The 23,384-nt window shown below is 36.8% G+C and overlaps 6 protein-coding genes across 7 annotated transcripts; 3 read left to right on the top strand and 3 right to left on the bottom strand.

Moving 5' to 3' along the window:
• Positions 1-175: 175 nt before the first annotated feature.
• Positions 176-3,760, top strand: LOC17884799. The gene is made up of 6 exons (XM_006292367.2): positions 176-325; positions 476-599; positions 691-856; positions 963-1,134; positions 1,370-1,700; positions 2,211-3,760. The coding sequence occupies exons 1-6, from the start codon at positions 291-293 to the stop codon at positions 3,468-3,470; spliced, it is 2,088 nt and encodes a 695-aa protein (XP_006292429.2). The 5' UTR covers positions 176-290; the 3' UTR covers positions 3,471-3,760.
• A 114-nt stretch (positions 3,761-3,874) lies between these two features.
• LOC17886027 lies at positions 3,875-5,275 on the bottom strand. Its single transcript, XM_006291953.2, has 2 exons — positions 4,928-5,275; positions 3,875-4,228 (listed from the first exon to the last, which is right to left on the bottom strand). Exons 1-2 carry the CDS (start codon positions 5,198-5,200, stop codon positions 4,070-4,072), a joined length of 432 nt encoding a protein of 143 aa, XP_006292015.1. The 5' UTR covers positions 5,201-5,275; the 3' UTR covers positions 3,875-4,069.
• Positions 5,276-5,407: 132 nt separating this feature from the next.
• LOC17887461 (multiple myeloma tumor-associated protein 2 homolog) lies at positions 5,408-7,313 on the top strand. Its single transcript, XM_006291723.2, has 4 exons — positions 5,408-5,589; positions 5,968-6,057; positions 6,362-6,629; positions 6,775-7,313. The coding sequence occupies exons 1-4, from the start codon at positions 5,547-5,549 to the stop codon at positions 7,085-7,087; spliced, it is 714 nt and encodes a 237-aa protein (XP_006291785.1). The 5' UTR covers positions 5,408-5,546; the 3' UTR covers positions 7,088-7,313.
• On the bottom strand, positions 7,289-9,901 carry LOC17885448 (mRNA cap guanine-N7 methyltransferase 2). 2 transcript variants are annotated; one of them, XM_023782987.1, is made up of 11 exons: positions 9,639-9,901; positions 9,471-9,549; positions 9,281-9,375; positions 9,102-9,173; positions 8,922-9,003; positions 8,593-8,746; positions 8,419-8,511; positions 8,100-8,168; positions 7,891-7,979; positions 7,702-7,799; positions 7,289-7,557 (listed from the first exon to the last, which is right to left on the bottom strand). In XM_023782987.1, exons 1-11 carry the CDS (start codon positions 9,738-9,740, stop codon positions 7,426-7,428), a joined length of 1,065 nt encoding a protein of 354 aa, XP_023638755.1. In that variant the 5' UTR covers positions 9,741-9,901; the 3' UTR covers positions 7,289-7,425. The 2 variants fall into 2 exon arrangements, with proteins under 2 accessions (XP_023638755.1, XP_006291397.1); XM_006291335.2 differs by having other exon boundaries at positions 8,593-8,712; positions 8,894-9,003; positions 9,639-9,899.
• Positions 9,902-10,104: 203 nt separating this feature from the next.
• Positions 10,105-16,948, bottom strand: LOC17886636 (dihydrolipoyllysine-residue acetyltransferase component 1 of pyruvate dehydrogenase complex, mitochondrial). Its single transcript, XM_006290676.2, has 23 exons — positions 16,736-16,948; positions 15,826-15,882; positions 15,382-15,436; positions 15,270-15,303; positions 14,849-14,898; positions 14,726-14,770; positions 14,485-14,558; positions 14,271-14,340; positions 13,741-13,932; positions 13,595-13,639; positions 13,401-13,474; positions 12,976-13,045; positions 12,362-12,748; positions 12,149-12,209; positions 12,030-12,074; positions 11,862-11,945; positions 11,444-11,520; positions 11,310-11,372; positions 11,114-11,184; positions 10,956-11,016; positions 10,741-10,801; positions 10,577-10,657; positions 10,105-10,478 (listed from the first exon to the last, which is right to left on the bottom strand). Exons 1-23 carry the CDS (start codon positions 16,828-16,830, stop codon positions 10,420-10,422), a joined length of 1,911 nt encoding a protein of 636 aa, XP_006290738.1. The 5' UTR covers positions 16,831-16,948; the 3' UTR covers positions 10,105-10,419.
• A 2,986-nt stretch (positions 16,949-19,934) lies between these two features.
• Positions 19,935-23,178, top strand: LOC17885750 (SEC12-like protein 1). The gene is made up of 10 exons (XM_006292125.2): positions 19,935-20,307; positions 20,581-20,681; positions 21,186-21,318; positions 21,401-21,492; positions 21,715-21,814; positions 22,057-22,129; positions 22,227-22,347; positions 22,439-22,558; positions 22,666-22,736; positions 22,820-23,178. The coding sequence occupies exons 1-10, from the start codon at positions 20,116-20,118 to the stop codon at positions 23,008-23,010; spliced, it is 1,194 nt and encodes a 397-aa protein (XP_006292187.1). The 5' UTR covers positions 19,935-20,115; the 3' UTR covers positions 23,011-23,178.
• Positions 23,179-23,384: the final 206 nt, after the last annotated feature.

Raw genomic sequence — 23,384 nt, 5'->3', positions numbered from 1 at the left:
TCTTCTCTCAATCTAATCCCATGACTTTGTCTACTATACGAAAGTAATAAATTAATATTAGTAAATAAATAGAACCAATCAGAAGAGAGATAATTATTATAATTAAAAAATTAAGAAACCTATCTTCATTGACTTGTGTTAGTTGATTTATTAAGCTAAAGAGAGAAGAGAGAGAGAGACGCCTTCCCACCGCAGGCTCTCTTCTCTTTCACATCAGTTTCATTAAATTTTTCCAGAACTTTCTTATAAGCTCGCAGATCTTTCTTTTGTGTCTTCTTGGTGGTCGTGAGATGGCGCATCATCAAGACAACTCGGATCATCATCGGTATACTTCTGTCTGTTTTTTTCTTTTCCCATTTCCAAATCAATCATCTTCGTTTGGACTTCATTTACAATCGAAATCACAGTTGGAAGCTGGTTTGATCTGTTACTAGGAGATGATGATAGCTCATCTTGGTTTTGGTGCATTGTTTAGGTCTATTGATTCAGACGCACAGGATTCTACTTCCATGACCATCGAATTTCTTCGTGCACGTTTACTTGCTGAGAGAGCTATTTCCAAGAGTGCTAGAGCTAAGCTTGATGGACTAGCTGATAAAGTTTGTTCCTTTTTCTTATCATCATATGCTACTTTGTGTTTTCCAGTGAAGTGTTTTGTTTTATTAGCTTATGTCTTGTATTAATCTTTAGGTAGCTGAGCTAGAGGAACAGCTTAAGATTGTATCTTTACAGAGAAAGAAGGCTGAACAGGCAACTGCTGATGTTCTTGCCATCCTGGAAGAAAATGGATTTACTGATGTCTCTGATGATTATGATTCCAGCTCTGATCATGAATGCCACTCTCAGACAAATTCAGGTAAGAGTTCTATTTGAGTGGAGCTAAGTTTCTGAAGTATATTGGATCTGATGGTTTATTATTACATCGAGCAACCCTCAGTTTTGGAGGTTTATTTCTTTTCTAGTTTTTGGCAAAACTTTATCCTGGAAAGGCCGCAGGAGGGAACTGTGTTCTTCTGACAAGATCAAGGAAAACCGGAATAGGAGACATCATAGAGGTTTCGAGTCTGCTTATTTTTCGTCACCAAGACACCGCCAAGGAAGATCTTGTCGGCAAATAAGGCGTAGTGAATCAAGGTCTGTTTTGTTATCTTTAGCTGTGCAGTGATGAGTCACTGTGTGCTTGCGAATCAGAAAACATATTGTGCGAGCATTTCCCAAAGCTACGTGCTTAGAAATTTGAGATTGAAGCTTTTCTATCTCGTCCTGCTATATACATGATAAATCAGCCTGATGAACCTATTAGTAAAGCTATTCTAAAACTTGCTTACATATGTTGTGTATTGAATACAACATTTTTGAACATTTTCAGAATTGTATCTGAAGATTGCAAGAGAGATGGAAATCCAGTTGATTTTCAAGAAAACGGAGTTCACACTGAAGTTCTTCCTCAAACGGGTGAAGAAGCATCCAAAACAGTGGTTGATGTTACTGCTGTGAAGGGAGACGAAAGTTTGAACAAGTTGTCAAATTCAAACGGTTTAGAGAAGGATCACAGTATGGACATCAACTTGGAGAGAGCGTTAGAAAACCGTGCCCAGGTTATTGGGTCTTTTGAAGGTATGGAAGAGACTCAAAGGGAATGGGAGACTCAAAGGGAATGGGAGACAAAGTTGAGAGAGAATAATAAATCATCTGCCCTGGTATGCCCTATGTCTCAGGTTTTGACCTCTTAAAATTGTTGGGTATCTTATATGTGAACTTGGCATCAGTTGTGATAATGGTATTTTTAAGCTTATATGAAATCAAACTTCAAAAGGTTTAATAGGGAATTCCAGAGTTATGTTATGTGAGGTTGGTAATTGTGCATTTGAGTCACTCGTTTTAGCATCCATCACAAAAATGCTTTAGACTACATTGATTGAACTTTCATATTTCCAATGTGTTAAAAAGTTATGGAATTTTTTGTTTTTTTTTCTTCATTGTATTTACTCTCTCATATAAGCATCTTCTTCCTGAAGACATTATCTTTTTTTTTATCTTTTTTTTTTTGTCATCCCTGAAGACATGATCTTTTGTTCAAAAATATGAAAAAGGTCCAATTGAATCTAGCCTCCGCTCATATATACATCATTTAAAGTTAGCAAACAGATCAAAAATTTCGATGAGATACATTAGAAATCCTGATCAATATTTCTTGTCCAATCTTGCAGGACTTATGTGATGTAGGAAACCATTCAGATGTGACAGATGAAAGTAACGGGGAAAAGGCCCAAGCTCAGCTTCAAGGTTCCATGGTAGTCCCTGCACTCCGTGATACAAGGTCTATAGCCAATGAAGTTGACTTTAGCGAATCGTCTGAAACTTTGTTGCATGGTTTGCCTGATAATTCAGTAACATCACCTGATAATTGTTGCAAAAGTTGCGGTTCCAGATCTCTGGAACAAGATGCTTCTCCTTCTGGAGACAAAGGAAAACATATTCCTGAGAGTCCTAAGAGTGAGGATTCCCATTCACAGAGATGTAGAGGTATCAGTGAGCACGCTTCATCAACTATTCAGTCACCACCTGTAACACAACCAAACTCGAAAGCTGGTTCTTTTTACAGTACTACCACTACCACCCAGAGAGTAGAGCATCCTTTAGTTCCACTGAAAGAGGAGAAGGCTGATACTTGTGAAACTGTACTCACCGCGCTAAAGCAAGCTAAGTTGTCTCTGCAAGAGAAAGTGAATAGTCTACATATCAGAAAACCTGATTGTCTCTCTGAAAGCTCGTATACTTCAACACCAGGTTCATATATGAACACAAACTCACTGCCGATAGAACCAGCTTTTAGTACTAGACCATCTCTCCCTGCTTCCAGTGTTGGGTCCATGGTAGAGTTTCCTGTTGCCTGTGCTGGACTTTTCCGTGTACCCACTGATTTTTCATCTGATGCTTCAAACAGGAACAATTCTCTAGCTTTGAGTTCTCAGAAAGCTATTGTTATGCATATTCCTGAGCGAGACATCGCCCTAGTACCTGGAGATCAGCTTTTCACCAAAACATCCACAAGAAATCTCCTAAATGGGGGTTTCCAAAGCCAATTAGAGACCCGTCCACCTTTTTCAGCAGATGACCGACTTTTGACCACCCCATACATCGGTGGACCAAAACTGTGGTCCAGCTTCAGAGCAGATGATCCACCGATAGTTGATGTTCCAGGATTCAGACTTTATAAAGGTACACCAAGAGTTTCAAGCAGTGCAACCTCTGGTGGAACATCTAGTTTTGAAGGGAACCAAGTATCCTCAACTAGCCTAAACTTGGATAAACGAGCAAGTACATATACTCCCGTGATTCCTAATCAAAGCTTGTATCCCGATTCAGTTCTAAGTAGTAGAGAATTGTATTCAACTCCTTATTACACACGCCCCATTGGGCGACCTCCTACCGGTGGTTCAGATGATGGCTTATATAGGCGAGTATGATTCTGCTGGATGCTTGCATGTGATCAAACCTGCATACCATTGTTGGTCTTTGTAGAGTGTTCTTGTATTAAACTGTTTGTATGACTTAGGCGGAAACATAGTCTAAACATTGTAAAGAATATGCAAAACTTGTGTATGTGATTGATAACTTTGTATCCATAGGACCTTGGCCGTTGTTATGTATGACCCGTTTGTGCGTTGTTATGCATAACTTTGTAAACCATAGGATCTTCGCCGTTGTTATGTATTGATTAAGTTTGAGCGTTTATTGAATAAATTTATGTTACTTATTTGAAAAGACAAGCGAATGTGGGTAACAGATGATGATCTGTTAGAAGTCGCTAACAATTATACTGCACAGCCACATCAATAGAACACAACACAAGAGAAAGAGATTTGTTAAGAAAAGTGAACATAAACCTTTTTTCTTTTTTTTTTCTTTGAGAGCGTAAGAGAATTATATTCCTCACAGAAGGAGATGAAATTCAAGACTCGAAAGTACGTACAATGGAAAATAAGAAATCTTCACCCTTAAGTTTTCGGTGTATTTTTGCTATACAGAACCAACATGGGATTTTCATCGTGTTCATGAAATATGACTAGTCTTCATGCTCATCAGAAGATTGATCATCATCATCTTCCCGTTGAGAAGGTTGATCCTCATCACCCGTCGATTCCTTCTTGTCACTTCGTTCGTTCCTCTCATTCCATCTCGCCCAGGCCCACTTGAGGACAAGAAACCCTCCAAGTGCATATACCTGAAATAGTTTAGAGAATATCCACTGATGAAACAACCATGAAAGAATTCAATTTTTTGCAGGATATCAGAACATATAAACATCTTGAGGCGCAGGCATCAAATCATGCTATCAAATGACAGCTATGATTGATACCAAACTTGCAATCCAATGTGAATACTGATCACACTGTTGAATAGTTAGGAAAGCAATTGAAAAGGAGCACATACCAAATAGCATGCTACTCCAATCTCCAATAACCCACACAAATAAGGCGTCATCCAACTAATCGTTAAAGGTCATCTAAAGCGTTCTAACACATGCAATAAGCAGAATTTAAGGAGCACAACAAAAACTGTAACCATTTTTAACAATCAATGCAGCAGACTACAACTGATTAAAACCAACGGAACATAGAAAACTGCAGAGCCACTTTTGCAAATCAAGATATCAACTCAAATATTTCCCTATTAGTAAAGAAAAAGCCAGAATAGTTTCAAGTAACAGGACGCGTTAATCTGAGTCACACCCAGAGTCATAATTAGAAACATCTGCCTTGAATCAGCCATGGTCCCTACCCTTTCACATTGTTCCCCTCATAAATAACATAATAAAGCACCTCTCACCAAACTCAGTTATAAATAAAAAGCCAAATTCAAATCACAATTCCATGATTTTCATCAAAGAAATCCCTGACAATACACATCTCATCAAAATCACCTGCCAAAGGATGACGGAGTTGGAAGTCCTGCCGGAGCTGGGCTCAACCTCAACCTTCAGGGGCTCTGCTGCGCTTTTGGGTGGATTGTAAGGGAAAGAGACAACCGAGTTCTGAGGTTCCTTCTCTCCGGAGACTGCCTTAGAACCACCATTTGCATCGGTAGTAGTAACAGGAGGCTTAGGTTTGAGAAAAGGGAACAAGTTGGAGATGAAAGGAGGTAACTTTAGGGGAGATGAATCGGAGCCATGGGAACGCTCTTGAGCTTCAGCCATTGTTTCTTGTTTCACCGTTTAGGGTTTGGAATCGGTGGATTAGGCTTTTGGATACAATTGTCTGGTGGTCACTTCTCTCCACTTCTCCTCCTTTGTATATGACACGTGTCGCACGTGTTGTCTTTTCAAGTTTTGTCTCTATTAACCCCTAATGGGCTTTTAGCCTTAAAGCCTGATCTTGGCCCATCATTGTTTTTTTTAAAAATCACCGTCTCCATTTTTTTTTTCGAAGTTTTTTCTCCGGAGTTGTTTAATCCGAACCAATCTGAGGTATTCGTAAACATCAAAAGTTCAGGCTTATTAGTTTCGGGAGGGCAAATCAAGTTTGTAACTTTGTGCGATTTCGATGTATCATCCGACGAGGGGTGGTGTTCGTGGTGGTCGAGATCGTAAGTTTTATTGTATTCGTTTCGGATTTTGCTTCTAATTATAAGATCTGATATACAAGTTTTCAACTTTTAGGGGTTCCTCTGTGTAATTCAACACTACTTCTTTGTTTCTCTTTCTTGTGATTTTGATTTTGGGGTTCTTTAATGAACAATTTAGTGTTGGAAGGTGTGGATTAGGTATAAGCATTTGTGGGAGAAGCTGGAAATTTTCATAAGAAGCTTTTGCTTTGTTGTAGTCAATCGTTTAGTCTCCTCATTATTGTATTTTGGTATTTTGGTATTTTGGTTTTAAATAAAGATGTAGAACATGAGCTGCTTATAATGATTTATGCATGATGATGATTGCATAACTAATTGAATTTGTATTTAAATGTGCAGAATTCAGTTGGGATGAAGTGAAGGCTGATAAATACAGGGAGAATTATTTGGGTCACAGTATCAAAGCCCCTGTTGGAAGATGGCAAAAAGGTACTCTTTTTTATGAAACTGTGGTTCTAATTTGTAAACGAAGTAGTCATCTTGACAGTATACTTGATTCTCCTTTGTGTTTCCTTGCTCTGTTCCATCTCATTGTAGTTTTCGGCAGATAATGGTTGTTTTACTTAAGTTACTCCTTTGATAATCTCTCTTCGCCTTTTTCCTGTGAGGAATCTGCATATATTTTATGATGTTTTTAGTTTTTACTATCTTTCTTGCTATTAGAATTCTGTAGATCAAGTGAATTTTAGAGAATTTGATTGACATTCATTCTCCATGTACAACAATTGAACAGGTAAAGATCTTCACTGGTATGCTAGGGACAAAAAAGGAAAGGGTTCGGATACGGATGCTATGAAAGAGGAGATCCAGAGAGTTAAGGAACAAGAGGAACAGGCCATGAGGGAGGCTCTTGGCTTGGCACCAAAGTCCTCTTCAAGACCACAAGGTAATCGCCTTGACAAGCAAGAGTTTACGGAACTTGTGAAGAGGGGTTCTACAGCAGAGGACTTGGGTGCAGGGAATGCTGATGCAGTGTGGGTTCACGGCCTTGGTTATGCAAAGTAAGTCTCTTTGTTTTTTGTCTGTGTGACTGACTGATCTCCACTCCTTATAGTCTGTTAATGTTTTTGGTGATTCATGCTTCATTGGTACTTGTTAGTCTACTTTCGTCCTTCTTCTCACGTTTCTTTGTGCAACCTTGTACAGAGCACCACGACCTTGGGAAGATCCCAGCACTCTTGCATCCTCTCAGAAAGAAGACGCAGAGCCAGCATGTTTGCCAGCAGAAACATTAGGTGTCAAAACTGTTGAAGATGGACCAGATGATGTTGAGAAGGACCAGAATAAAGATAGGCATGAAGAAAGGAAACCTGCAAAGAGAGATAAGGAAGAGAGACATGATAGGCGTGAAAAACGCGAAAGACATGAGAAGCGGCGCACTCGTGACTCAGATGAGAGAAAGAAGCACAAGAAAGAGAAGAAGGACAAAAGGAGGAGGCATGACTCTGATTCTGATTGAAGTTAATTGTGCCACGATGGATCCTTTTTCTCTGAAGATGAGTGGTCAGTTCTTGTTACTAAAATACTAGAATCCAGCTGTGATCTTGTGCAAGAGTTATATTTGTTGCTCATTTCGTGTTCAGATCATGGAGCAAGAAATGAAATCTATCAATGTGCAAGTGTTGTTGAATATCGATGAAAAATCATTTGGAAAACTGAATACATCTTTTTCTTAAATTCTGATTTTATATTGTAGCATAACTAGACACACGTGTTTGAGCTTATCTGTGTTATTGAAATACTACTTAACGTTACATGAGCGAAGCATTAGTTCATCTTCCTAAAGAAAACGAAATATCAAATTGCTTCAGTGAAACGTAAATCAGCAGGACCTGGTCCCAGTATTCCTTTCTGTTCACTAATCTTCCCTAGTCCTTGTGATGAATCTTCTGCAGACGCACTTGTGTCAGTGTTTACAGGCAACTCTTTCTGCAAAATCGTGAAAATTGATTTAAAGATGGACCAACAATAATATAATCCGAACAGGGGGCTGGAGTCTGGATATTGAAGCAACTGCAGAGTTACATAGATTTTATTGTTGGTATAGAATGAATTATGCAATGGAAAACTTGCCTCATCATGATTATTGGATACTTCAAAAGGTATAGGGGTCGTTAGAGGAGGTTCAAGATCTGGGTCAGGTTTCTGAAATATGAATGTTGCATAGAGCCCTGTTCAGAATAAGGATAAATAAGTGACTAAGAAAGTATCGATAACGGGAACTAGATAAGATAAGATGGCATAAGATGAAGACAAGGTTACCTAACAAATCTAATGCTCGTGGAAGAAGTTTTCCCCTAGGGTCAACTAAGTTCGGGCCAGCATTCATCAGCAAGCTTCCAATTTGGGCTCTAACAATAAGTGTTGAACAGAATCAGCAATGTACTACAACCTAAGAAAGAAGCCACAATAATATACAAAACCTCAAGATATGAGATCGAGAATCTGTAAGCATTGTAAGCCTTTCTAACCTGTTATCATCATAAAAATCTGTTAAACTTTGAATCTCAACATACTCCAGGCCAGCCTCCCTTGCTAACCTGAATAAAAAATAGAAGAGTGAATCGAATGATATGTACAGATCTGACAAACATCATTTGTAGCTCGACTACAAGCAATGTCGAGAGTGGGATTACAATAAAGATCTAATTATGTAACTGTAAGATTTAACAATATATGGGATCCCCAAGGTAAATAAGTGCACATTATTGATGTAGTAATGTCATATCATCCAAAGAGTGATATGCTTTGCTGAACATATAGGTGATATCATAGTGCAAGAGAACCCACCTGATTAAGCTTGGGAAGTGAACCAAGCAATGGTCTTCAGAAGCATTGTCACCAGAAAATTTCAGTTGATACCTCTTTCCAAACAGCGGAAATCTGAGAAGAAGGCAAAAAGTCCAAGTTCAGAAAAGGAATTATATGGCAAAATGAAAATTTCTCAGAAAAAGAAATGCTCACTTTTCTTCCTCCAATTCGAAAGTGATCATATAAGTTTCAGACCGAATATAGTTGGGAAAGACATTAGGCTTCGTACCGCTCCTGTTGTGGTATGCTTCGACATTTTTCTGGTACTTTGCCCTGTTTGACCAGAATGTTAAGGAGCGGAGTCCAACTGAACAAAATATATAGGCAGTCAAATGTTGAACTTGATGGACAAAATGGCACAAGATTCATTTGGAAAAGAGAGAATACCAAGGAAAAGGAAAAGAGTACAACAAGCATTCACATTAAGACACAATATTTAGGAAAACCTCATTACCATATCGTGGAGGAGTCAGGAGTAATACCGAAAAAATAACCCCCTGGTTTCAGTAAACATGCTACATTAGTTAAGAGTCTTCTCGCACTCTCCTCAGTTTCAAAGCATACCTAGAGAAAAGAAGATTCACTAAAGATTTTAAGACAGTCTCATCCTTGCAATGCTACATTCCATAGGCACAGAAAAAACAAACGACAAAATCTCAAACCTGCAAATGGCGCCAACAGGAAACTAAATCAGCTTGTCCCAATTTCGTCTGTAGCTGGATTCCAAGATCGTCCTGTAACACCAATGAAGCAAAAACTAAAAATTGAGCTCCAGATTACTTATAGATTTAGCGGATAGATATGGAAAAAAAAGAACAAAAAAAAACAAAGCAGGCCTAGCCTTGGAAGGATCAGCTTCAAAGAATTCCACATCGTAGTTCTTCCGCTGACTCTCCCAAGCTTCTCGTACAGAAGAAATCCCAGAAGACGATGTATCTATTTTCCCCAAAAAGAAAGAAACAGCAAACTCATCACTCTTCTCTAATGGGTAAATTAAAGTATATAACACTGAATATATAAGATGGTAATACCAATTCCGATGTAGTGACCAATTGGAGCAGCTTCCCACTTGTCGGTGTCATGAGCTTCGCCACAGTACAACTCGCAAACCTAAAAAAAAAACACAAGCAGAGATAGACATAAAAGGTTGAGACTTTGGAAAGGAAATGGAACTGAGAGGAAGAGGGACTGTTGGTTACAGTTGTATAAGGATGTGCGAAGATGTTAATTATGGCCGTCTTTGCCAAATCGAAGAGACGGTGATGACTCTGCTCCGATTTTGAAACCGGGAAGCCGCTCATTTCATTCTTCTCCGGCCGAAGTTTTTGAAAATTACAATTTTAGCAACCCATTTATACTCTTTTCTTTTCGTGTCCCAATATATACATCTGTGCTTCATGTTTTAAAATTTTTTTTGACATCCTAAACTCTTTGCAACACACATTACGGGAGATTCAATCTATAAACTCTCTGAAAATTCTTATTTGTCGGGATGTTTCATCTATTAACCTCACATTAGGCTACATGTAATATAGAATTTGGAATTTAAATCCTAGATTTTGGGTATAATTAAAGTTAGTGATCTGTTGATTTAAAGACTTGACTGATATTTCAATATTAGAAAAATTACAATGGTCCAAAAGAATATTTTAAAAATAAAATTTATGCTCAACTTTTGAACTGATGATAATGATATGAGAGGTAAAAGGACTTTTATCATTTTACCTGTTTTGTTATCGACAGCTGAAGTTATTTATTTTTCAGGAGACTGGATTAACAAAAATACCTCCGTAGGAAGAATTGTAAACCAAAAACAAATTTTTGGTAGTAAAAACCAAATAGAAAAGAAAAAAATGAAACATGTACTCAAAGCTTATCCTGTATACCAGCAGTTCTGGTTCTGGATGTGCACGTGGGTTCCAAAGTCCAAGGTTTATTATGTAGGAATCCAAGACTCATTTGATAAACAGTTGTATCTTCTCACAGAAGAAGTCTTCGAACATCCTCAAAGTTAGAACGCAATTCAGACATAAACGAAGCTGAAATGAAACCGATTTCAGAAAAGCAATGAGTAACAAAGACAAAACACAGTGGAATGATAGCAGTAGGAAGTAGGAACTACTGAATGTTGCATTACCTCCCACTTGTCCATCAAAGATCCGATGATCAGCGGATAGCGTTACATTCATCTTCGTTACTACCGAAGGCTTCTCAATTCCTGAAACAATAACAACAACTTGTCATACACTGATCAGAATGGTGTACCAACGTTGAATATCCAAATGGTTGTTACTATCTCACCGTCTATTCCCATAACCGGCTCAACCACTTTATTTCCTCTACCAACTGCTAGAATTCCAGCCTGCAAGACAATTAACAGTCCTGGAGTTTATTATCCAAAAACACATCTGCATCTCTATAGTGACTAAACTAAATCTTTCTACCATACAAATTCCAAACAGCAAAACTTAACCTTCAATCTGTAATTCAGGGAGCATTGAAAAAACTATTATTACCTGAGGGGGGTTAATTATTGCGCAGAAATGGTCCACAGGATACATTCCTAGATTTGAAATGCTGGAAAACAATAAAGTATGGTTTTCTTCTTAAGTAGGAAAAGTTTCACATAATTGATAATTCCAGACGATGCTTAATAACTTCAAATGTTGAATACCTGAATGTCCCTCCTTGAAACTCATGAGGAGCGAGCTTCCCAGATCGAGCCTTTTGTGCCAGCTCCTTAACCTGCACCAAAAATCAAAAGAATATAACTATTGATAAGCAGCACATGAAATACGGTAAGAACTGATCAAACAAGTGAGCCTCTACAGCCTGCCATATTGGTCAAACATCAGAGTGAATAAAATTACCTCTAAGGAAATAGCAGAAATAGATTTCTGGTCTGCATTCCTGATAATTGGAGTCATTAAGCCCTGAAACAGATGCCAAGATGATTAAGGATAAACTATTGACATAAATCAGAAAATTTAACACACAAGTGTACCTTCTCAGTTGCAACTGCAATTGATATGTCAACATCGTCACACATAACAATATCTCCTTTCTCAGCATCCCAGAATGCTGTCAGACATTGGGAAAGAGAACTTTAACCAAATGATTACCATCCACAAATCATTAATCAAACTCAAACTGAACGATATCTTACTCGTAAAGACTCAAACCGAGTCTAAAATGCATTATCAGGCATATTGAATATTACTGTATCACAATCTCAAAACATCTTCACTAATTAAAAAATTAAAGGAGGCAAAAGGCATTGCAAGTAAAATCCAACATGGGAGCTGAAGTTCCTTAAAGAAGACGAACTATGGTTTTAATCTACCTCATAATTAGGGATGGGAACAAACCAAGGTTAAGTTCTGTGTAATTGATTCATTTACGAGTAGAAAATAATTTCTCACCATTAGCTTGTCTTACATTCCTCAGTGTGACTGCCACTGCTTTGATAACTATGTCATTGACAGACACTTTAACACCATGGTTTTCTGTAGATCATGAAAGCACAGTTCACTCTGAGCCTCAAGTTGTTAATAGCTACCAGGATGTGTGATAAGAAGTAGTCTACAAACCTTGAAGTTCTTTTCTAAATGCAAGAAGAGGATCCAATACAACATCTGCAACGCACAAGCAAATTCTTAAACAGCAAATAAAATACACAAGAACAAAACGAAGGTTGTGAATCACCAACCTGATTGTAAATATAAATGGGGTATCTTCTGTTTTGATTCCAATAAACGTTTTGCTATAATCTGCCAAGTGGAAAAAGTCATAGGAAGAGAATATTTCATTATGATCGTAGCAGCAAAGATCAATGCAGAAAGTATGCTCCCCTTAAGGAAGAATGCTTCAACAGTAAGTATTTCATCATTCCACATAGAGAGCAATATATATGTTTAACTACCTTGCGAATTTGACTATTGGGAAAATCTTCATAATCATCTAACTGAGTCACAGAAGACTTTGATGTAGAGGAGGATTTGGACAGGGTCTCCTTTGATGGCTGTTTCTTTTTCGTAGGTACAGATGATTTAGAAGCTTTTCCAGAAGCAATTGCAGCCACAACGTCTGATTTCAGTAATATACCATAGGGACCCGATGCCTCAATCGATGATGACTCCAATCCATGTTCTAAAATCAATATTTTTGCAGCAGGACTTATCTTGGTGAAACCTGCTTTCCTCCCTGTAGGTTTATCTACGACACTGTGAGGGACTTCTTTAACTGTCTCAACCTCAGAACCACCTATAGAAGAAGACTTGATGGTTTCAATACTTTCGGCATCTTCAACCTACAGAGAAGAAGGATTAGCTTCTAATACCCCTCAAGCTGCAAGCAATTGTATTTTCAAAGATTTTTTGTGCAGGCATAACCCTTACATCAGGCAATATATAACGTAAAATTTAACAAGGAAAGTTCCAACCAAATTATGCACAAAATGAATTAAATAACCAGTAGTAAAACATTTACTTTGGTATCAAGAATTTAGTCAGTGTACTTTTGAACTAAAAGACTTACTATAAGGGCAATCGGCTTTCCAACCGCCACATCCTTGGAACCTTCAGGAATTAGAATCTTAGCCAAGTACCTACACCAAAAGTCATCCATCACGATCATTGAGGAAGATCATTGACAATACTAATGCAGCAGTCCAGGTAAATCTATTATATTTTTAATGAGGAAGCCTCTACTCATACCAAAACTAAGAAATATGTAATCAATCTTTAAACCAGTAAACACTATCAGTTCAAGGGAAAACACTTGAGCAGACCTACTTTTTCCAATCAACATTACTTCTCACTTAAACCAAACAAAAAAGAAGCCTTATCCACAGATAATGAGGTTATATAGAATGAAAATCACCAGACTGCCTAGAAAAAGAAATATTGTTTATGCTCAACGTGATTGCTAATAGGAATATGACAACAAGATCTTTAGTATACCCTTCTTCAAGGCTTTCAAATTCCAGAGTGGCTTTGTCAGTCTCGATCTCACCTATGACATCACCCACTTCAATCTGTTGACCACGAAATGAGAAGAATCAACACAGGCAAGTGCATAACCAGATATTTTTCTGGACTTGTGGTGGAAATTAAAATGCAAATTTCTCTACAGATTTGGTTCACCAGAAACTAACCTTGTCACCCTCTTTTTTCCACCATTTCGCAATGTTACCTTGGTTCTGCACATCAGTAAACAAATAAATGATTTAGGGTCTCAGGATAGAAAAGGTGGATGCCTTCTCTTCCAAAAAAAGCTCGCACAAATTATGGATTCTCATACCATTGTAGGAGAAAGTGCCGGCATTTCTAAGACAACATGTGGGGGAAGATCTGATGCATTGGGCTGAATGGAACTTTTTTGTTGTGTGCTTTCGTCAGGTTTCATCTCTTGATGAACTGATGTTTCCTCTTTACCAACTCGTCCACCCTCTACAGTAGCAGGAACGTTTTGAATGTCGTCTTCCTCCTCAACCTTGGTTACAATTAAATCGATAAGATTAAAGTCTTACCGTCAAACTAATGTAGCAAATATGTTGACCAAACCCTAAACCCTATATGCCACACCCTAAACCCTATACGCTACACCGTAAACCCTACAAAATATCATGTATGGAACATTGACAACGAAAAACCATATCTATGATTCTCAACTCTTCCAGGATGTAAAATCAAGAAACAAAAGAAAATGAACAGGCCAAAAGAAGACTAGATAAACACGAAGAACTCCTAATGATGGTAGATCGGCATGCATCACCTTTTGTCAGATCATTCTTGGTTTCTTTAAATGAATAGGATGGTCATTGTACTTACCATTATTGCAATCGGTTCATTAACAGGGATATCCTTTGATCCTTCAGCGACTAAAATCTTGGCCAGGAATCTACAGGACCATGCTTCATTGTAAGCCATTTGACATTTGAATATACTTAATAATGAATCAGATATGAATAGCCAAGGTACAATGGAGTAAAAATATGAATCAACAATACGAAAAACAGAATGAAACCGGATTTTTTAATATTACCCTTCCTCTTGACTTTCAAATTCTACAGTGGCTTTGTCTGTCTCTATCTCACATAGTACATCACCCACCTCTACCTGTCAGGATGACCAAAATTCATACCTGTTACTGAGAACTTCCACATTCTAGATATCTTTGTCAGCTGAATAATAAATTTTATCGTCTTTCTTGTTTAGTGATCAGGCTTAATAACATCATACAAGTTGATTGAAATTTTGTCAGCGAAAAATAAGATATAACCCACCTTGTCACCTTCTTTCTTCATCCATTTCACAACATTTCCATGACTCTGCAAAAGTCCAACAAACATAAAACAACGACTTCTTTCACAGGGGCCAAATTTGTTTTACAAAGTAAAATTTCCCACCATCGTAGGGGACAATGCTGGCATTGCAAGAACCATCTGTGTCGTGGATCCTACAACCCAAAGACAAATAAATTTATGGAAGAAATTTGTATATTCGATTGTATCTCCTGTCACTATATTTTAAGAGTATGATGGAAGCAAAAACATCAGAGAAAATAGTGTCATGGGAAATTTTTTGCACCTCATCAACCAATATTTCTATAAGATAAGCGAAAATTCCCATTAATTATCTTCTCGCCCACTAAATATTTGTGTCTTGGTAATTTTTATGGCTAATAAAATTTTACAATTTTCAGCAGGTTAATTTATCAGATGGAAGTCCCATAAATCAACTGGTTTAGTAATTCTAGTATGGAATTGCTTTGTAGATTCATTTATGAAGATCATTATTCCATTAGATGACATAACAATCTATGCATACCTGTTGATGAAAAGTTTTGCACGCCAAATCGCAACTACAAGAAAACAATGTATATGAGTTACATGGAAAGATGATAGTGAATAATAATTACACTACTAACTTTTGAACTTACAATTGGCTTGGGAGGACTATCATCCATTCTTGTAATTATGTCTACTGAGGCAGACCTGAAAATTTAGATCAGACAAAATCTGAAAAAGGATAACCACACACGCTGTGAATTACATAACCATCTTAAATTCAGTTCAAATATAACCTTAAACCTTGAGTGCCTACAATCACACTGGCTTCTATATGAATAAAATCTTGTCCTCAATTTTCAAGTTAACATGAAGACATCATTGTATAGAAAAAAATCAAACACCTCTTCTAACAAAAAAAGGGATCTTTAAGGAAAAATGTACAGGTTTGAACCAAACGTAGAGAAAAGAATGAAACAGGAACTGAAATAGACTGGTCATGCTATTCTTAACTTAGTATTGATTTTACAACAATAAAAGTAAACCTTTTCTGCAACCATCATCAGTTACCAAGATTTGCGGTATAGAACACATACCTCACACCATTACTGCTACCAATCTTGCAGTCCAAGTGGTGTAGTCCATTAGAAAAGCTGAATCAGAAATTTCATGGTAAAGTTTATTGGGAAACTAAAGAAATCACACCAGGTTTCACTTCTATGAACATGAAAAGAAAAATTGCCACACAAAACAGCAAAAGAAACTCGAGCAGAGAAAATACATTCCTATATTCAGGGAGCTGAAACCAACATCTAACAATGCGTCTCACTGCAATCTACTCAACGAGAAGTCGAAAACAAAATACTAGGTTGATCAAGTTGTTTGAAGAAATAAAACTGGGCTGATTATTTGCATCAGTTTTAAGAACCACAATGCCAGTTAAAACAGGAATTATACCCAACGGGGCTTTCCACAAAGGGGCAAAGAAAGTGGCCTATAACAAAAGAATCACCGGGAAGTGAATTATAGTATTGTTTTCAAACAAACAAATTATATGCCAACTCTAAGTGACTGAACTTAGAACGGAATGGAAAATTCATCATCCGTAAATTTCAGAAACCTGGCAGCCAGTTGGTGCCTATACTGAACAACCAAGAAGGTTATCTAGCTCGAGGTATTGGAATTAACCGAGACTGGAAGGACACTCACTTCCTTTTCAATGCGAGTACCATAAAATGGAAAATATCTATCACACAAACTAGAGAAGCTAAACAGGTATTGCCATTTCAGAAAACAAACTAGTTTGATTGGTTCCAGCCAAATCAATCAAAATGATACCGTTCAAAAATAAATTATTAAACAGCACTATACAATTACACAATAAGCACTTGGAAAAAAGTCAATGGCGGATTGCTCAAAAAAGGAGGAAGAAATGAAATTCAGGTCACTAATCAAAATTCCATGGATCGCACATGGAAGAGCAACATCAAAAGACTATAAGCGTACCGAGTATGGAATCCGGAGGCAGGAGCAAAAAGACGAGCTCTGAGAAGCGAGGAAGTGCGGGTGATCGCAGCGCGCCGGAAGAGAGGAAGCACCATGACAGCACTTCGAGAGAGAAGAGGGTTTGACAAATCACAAATGGGAAAGAGAGAGAGAGAGACGATGGAATCGAATCGTAACACTTTAATATTTGGTCAGATCGCAGAGACGGCACGAACGAACGAACCTCATGAAGGAAAGTGTTCTGAATTCAGCTACGGCCCGGTCCGGCCCGAATCGGAAAACTGATAATCAGTATTGAACCGCAAAATCACATTTAACCGTATCTAATTGGTCGGTTAAGACTGAAGAACCAAAACATTTGATTTTCCTAGTGCCCTCGGTAAAGAAGGGTTTGATTGCAAACCACCTTTCATCGTTTGCGAAAGGTCGCGATTATATAATATTGTTCTCTATGGACTAAGCTCATATTTCGTACGGTTCAAATTTGATGCATTATTTAAAGAAAGGAGAATTACAAACCCTGAAATGGGGATAAGATTAAGGAAAATCTGAGAATAATCAGAGTAAATTACCGTTTTTAACCATAATCAGGAAAACAGTTTTATCAAAGCTTTGCGGCATCATAAAAATACATATTTTACAAATTAATTCTTAAAAAGTCAACATATTTTTCTCTAACTATAATTATCAACTTGGTGGTCAAGAACTCAAGATCAAAGTCGTTATAGTTTAATAAAACATGCTGTTGCTACAAAATATATTAGACGTCTTTTTATCGTAACATAAGTCTAACCCTCTAACTTTATATTTTTGTTGATTCGTTGTGATTATGGCTTCCATCCTATAACTAATGAACATATATGACTTTTGAATTTTAAATCGACGTAGAATTGAGTCTTGTTAGTGGTGTTCACTGTAAGATCGCCGTTTTTGGTAGACTTATGTGAATCAAATGGATGCGATTTTGACTAACAAGGGGTGGATTCTTTTGGACAGGTTTTTCTTTTAAGGGGATGTGCACGCCTTCGACATGATGGCAAGTCGGATTCTGAAACAATGGCAATGCCACTGATATGACCTTCAAGAATATATATGTATATAAGGTTTTTTTTTTTTTTTTGTAATGCTCTCTTACGCTTAACTTAATTAACGGCTTGAGTAATAATATAAAGATCTAATGACTAGTCAAAACCTTAAAATTTGAGAGGAGGAAAAGGAAAGGTAGTTAGGATTGTGTTCTCATGTTTATGGTGCGGAGATAAGAGGATGTAGAGTACGTAAAGTCCTTTCAAACGCGATTGCGCTATTGTGAATTGAGCAAGTCCAATTCATTACGTGAAGAATAATAGGGTGTGTTCCTATATAATGAAGAGAGTCTTCTTAGACTATACAAATTTTGATGTTCGAAGTGTAGTGACGAGTATGTATATTATGACTAGAGTTGGTGAAAAAGGGTTGAGTGAGTTGGATATATCGTTTCAGTTGCAAAAATGTACATATACGTAAGCGTAGCCCAATGCAGTGTGTTGTGACGGATGAAACATGCACTACTGATATTAATCCTCCATTCCTCACGCGACTAGATAACAACCTTTTTGATCATGCAGCCACTTACGTCATCAGAAAGGGCCTCCATGGCGTTGCCAGTTTTTCATGTATATTGTATTTAAAGATAGATGAATATATTCAAGAGCTGAGGGCCTGAGGCTCTCGAACTAAGCCCATACAGCTACTTCGATTTTCAGAAGAGGGCATGGACAAGAAAGTTGCACATGTCTCCAAAACCCATGAAGCTTTGGGTTTTCTTAATGTTTTTTTTTTTTTTTTTTTTTTTTTTTTTTTCTAAACTTTTCTTAATGTTCTTATAAGTGGATTCGTGGTTATCGCTAGGTTTGGTTTGAAGGGGATAATTTGGAGCTTACAAATATGATAAAAAAGTGTGAAGATCATCTGCAGATAGGTACGTACACTCCTCAGTGATTTACGATTTTGGATGTCTAAATTACGACAGTCTTCTTTGAGACATGTGTATCGACAGCAAAATGCAGCTGCGGATAGTCTATCACGTCACGCTTCTTCTATACCTTCTTGTACGGTTGTTGCAATATTTGTAAACTCTTTGTTTATATTAGATATGATATATAAATTCAAATTTAAGATTAATAACCTCAACTTTTATATTTTAACAATCTATAAAATTAGAAAATTAAATATGATGTATATTTAAAAATTGAAAACAAGAAGAAAAGTTTGGTTATTTCTATGATATGCTATGGAGTATAATACAAGATTATAGTTTAAAAGTGTATAACATAAATTGTTTTATGAAGATGAAATTTAGGAGAAATTCTTTTTTTTTTTTTGTCATCATTACAAATTATACGTCTCTCTCTGAGAGGGACCGGACTCGAACCCGGATCTGGTGAGAAGGCAACAGAGGTGAGAACCACTAGCCCACTTGTCCTTCTCTAGGAGAAATTCATTTATACAAAAATATTAATATGTATATACATATATATGGTGATTATTAATTTATGATATTATTGAGACTATATTTTACATAAAGATTTTCTAAAAATTATTATTTTATTATCTTATCGAATTTTGTTAATATTTACACTTGCCAAAATTTGTTACTTTATAATGTATTAATTTATAAAGTATTGATTTGTAGGTTTTAGTGTACTATTTTATATACATTCTAGGTAAGCAAAATATTTTGGTTCTTTTCTGATTTGATTTCAATTCTTTTAGTTGTGACATTTATAATCCATTCAAATATGTAAAAATTCCTTTTCATTCAGTTTTGGTTCGGTAGATTAATTTATCCTAGACTAACTAACAAAAATATATTTTCTCAAAGTATAATTTGTTTGGACATTCGATATCTCTGTATTTGTTTGCGTAGGAACAATTAGATTGACACCAATGGCAAAGTCTGCTATAGATCACGGAAGCACGATGTGACCGTACTTCTGTACTTTGTATTAAATTTGGTATCGGAACAGCGGATCTTTTAGGAATATCCTCTCCCACCACCGGTCTTTGACTTCTGTAATTATCTTCTCCTATACACGATTTTTTAGTTAAAAACTTAAAAGCTACAGCTCAAAATCTCCGTTTGTTTCTTCTTTTGTCAAATCTGAGATTTAGCAAATCCCACCATTATCATTATAATACCCAACAAAACCCATCTGTCTAATTTCCAAAGTCAACTCCTTTTTAGTTTTTGTTTTACTTTCTGTTTTTCCAACTTCTGCTCTGAAACTAAACAACACAACAAAATAATAATACGAATTTGTATTATATATATATAAAGGTTCCAAATTGGAGAGGAAGAGAAAAGAGCAAAGGAGGAAAACTAAATATCAATCCAAGGAATGGAGATTGAAGAAGCGAGTCGTGAGAGTGGGCATGTTGTGTGCGGATCATGGATCCGTCGCCCGAAGAAGGTTAACTGGGTCGTTATCGCTAAAGCTTCTAAACGCCGTGGCTCATCTGTCTCTTCTCCTGCTCTCCTTAACATCTTCTCTTTCGACCCCGCCACTGCTTCTCTCTCCTCCTCTCCTTTGGTAAAAATTCATCCCTCTTACATCATTGATTTTTTTGTAATGAAATCGAAGAGCTTCGAATTTTTATTGGGTTTAGGGTGAAATCTAGTTTACTTCTTTGGATTGGGGAATTTGTGTTCTTCTGAATCACTGCAACAAATCTAGTGGTTTCCAAGTTGTTTCCTTTTGATCCTGAGAAAGCAGGATTAATTAAAGCCCTTTTCTTTTGGTGTTTACTTGTGTCTGTCGACCAATGAAATAAAAAACCAACCTTTTTGTCTTCTTTGATCATAGGCAACGCACACGCTTAAGGAGAGTGATGGTGAGCCTGTGACTGTTTCAGTGCATCCTGGTGGAGATTATTTTTTCTGCTCAACTTCCAAAGGTGGTTGCAAGTAAGTTTCTCTCTCGCTTTTACCATCCACAAATTATAATTAAAAGGCACTCTATAGTTCCTTCTTCTGATACAGTGTTTCCAATTTTGTTGAGTTGGTATTGTTAAACCTATGACATGTTCTCAATCTTGTTATGAAAACTAGTCATCAAATGACTAGAACTTAGCATTGCTTCTCTCATTATTTCAAACGATCTTCCACCCCTTGTGCTTGCTGATGTAGAATTAAGTGTACTGGTGCTTGAATTTATTGTGTTTTAGGTTTGGTTTATTATATTACTGCATATACTTCTGTTGGAGATTGTCGATACCTTTGTATAATTGGTCTCTTTCTAGTTGATCCTTGTATAATATTTTGAGTTCCCTTTCTTACATTTCTTTTGCAACTCTATTATTCTATCTATTACATGCATCCTAGTTAATTGGACTTGACTTCCACCATTTTGGATACTATCTGATTTTAATTCAACAGATAGTAATAAAGAAAATTTATCTGATTTTGCAGGTCATTTGAGATTGTCGGAGGAGCAACAGGTATTACGATCTTAGCCAAAGAACTACTTCCTCTCCAAAATGCTGGACTACAAAAGTGTATGGCCTTCAGTTTTGATGGGTCTAAATTAGCTGTTGGGGGAGTGGTAAGGAACTGCTTTACAAAGGATTTTTTTTCTTTCACTTTTGCGAAAATTTTAGTTGTAGCTTACTAAAAGCTGTTTTCAGGATGGATGTCTCAGAATTTTGGAGTGGCCAAACCTAGGTGTAATTTTGGATGAGCCAAAGGCACACAAATCCATCCGGGATATGGATTTTAGGTAATGACCGGAGTCTTCTCTGCCATCATCCCCTCTAATTCTTTTCAGTTTAAACCATAGTTGAAAAATGGTCTTCTTGTCCAAAAAAATACAAATTAAAAAAATGGTCTTCTGTATTAGAACTGGGACTAGGGTCATACAACACAAATAGAAGTTAATGGAGATTGTGAAACGACCCACTGAATGCACCTTTCTCATATTTGTACCCCTTTTTTTTTGTAGTCTGGACTCAGAGTTCTTAGCTACAACATCAACTGATGGATCAGCTAGAATATGGAAAGCAGAAGATGGTTTTCCTTTGTCTACTTTGGAACGTAGTGGGGTATGTGACTGTGAGATGCAGATTTCATTGCATTTATATACTTTGGAACCATAGTTAGCATTTGCATCCCTATTTTCGAAACTAATAGTATTCAATGAAATCTGAATGGTGGACGAGTTCCATTTCTATAGTTTCTTCAAGAAATATGATTCTGAGATCTCTATTGATTTTGTCTGTTTTGTGTTTCTGATATTGGCTTCTGATATATGTCCTGCCTAATTCTGATATTGTCATGTCTGCAGGATGAAAATATTGAACTGTGCCGTTTCTCTAAAGATGGAACTAAACCTTTTTTGTTTTGTGCTGCTCAAAGAGGTATCTAATTTATCAAATTTTGAGTAAACAAAATTACAAGCATCACTAGTATTTTAAATTTATAACATCAGATGAAAACTCAAACACTTGGAATCAGGTGAGACGCCTTTGGTCAATGTTTATGACATTAGTACATGGAAGAAGCTTGGGTTCAAGAAGCTGTCAAGGAAGACTGCATCGACAATGGCAGTGAGCTTGGATGGGAAATATATAGCTTTGTGAGTCTTTCTTCATCCCGGGCTTGTTATTACTGTCATGCGTCTGCTTGTACAAATATTAAAGCCTCTTTTTTGTACCTTTTTTTTGTAGGGGCGCCAAAGATGGAGATGTATCTGTTGCTGAAGTAAAGACAATGGAAATCTACCACTACAGTAAGAGGCTACATCTTGGTCAATCCATTGCTTCACTAGAGTTCTGCCCTACTGAAAGGTATGGTAAATCAATTAAAAAGATAATGATAATTAAGTTCCTTTAGAGTAGCGTTGCTTCTAATGTTGATCTTATCTAACTGTCGTGTTGGTTAACTGGGTGCTTAGGGTTATGCTGACAACTTCAAGCGAATGGGGTGAGATGGTGACCAAACTCAATGTACCAAAGGAGTGGAAAGGTTTGTTGATGATCTATCTATCTCTATAGCACATATACGTTTATATACTTCTCCTCACTAATATCTATCTGTTTGATGTGCAGAGTGGCAGATTTATGCATTGTTGTTTTGCTTGTTCATGGCATCAGTCATTGCTGCATACTATTTCTTCGAGAACTCAGATTCGTTTTGGAAGTTACCAATGGGAAAAGATCAAAAACGACCAAAGATTAGTCTTTTTGGAGATACATCCACGCCTTCTGAGGATCATAGTAGGTGGAACTTGGACCTATAGAATGGTTATGTAAATTTATGAAACCATACCTCTACTTCAATTTTTTTTTTGTTTTTTCAAACTTTGTTGCAATGTTTTCTTTTTAAATCTTTCCTCGGTCTCATTTATTCTGATTTTACCTTTGACAATAACAACTCTTCTGATTCTGAAATTAATTTTGTTTTACAATTCGCAAAAAACTTCTTGAGTTTATGCAAATTTCTTCTGAGTTCTAAACTTCTGATTGAAAAAGAGAGTTAAAAGATCTTTTTGTAAGCGAGATGTAATGACGTCACGTGAGTGGTCTTCTTGGCTATTGAAAAAACGGAAAATGTAAAACAGAACCCTTACTTTTCATATTGATCAAACGAACCTCCAACATTCAAAATACCTTG

Source organism: Capsella rubella, unplaced genomic scaffold (genome assembly GCF_000375325.1).
Source record: "Capsella rubella cultivar Monte Gargano unplaced genomic scaffold, Caprub1_0 scaffold_5, whole genome shotgun sequence".
NCBI lineage: Eukaryota > Viridiplantae > Streptophyta > Magnoliopsida > Brassicales > Brassicaceae > Capsella > Capsella rubella.
The sequence above is the reverse complement of the archived record's forward strand: the minus strand, read 5'-3'. Positions and strand labels throughout refer to the sequence as shown.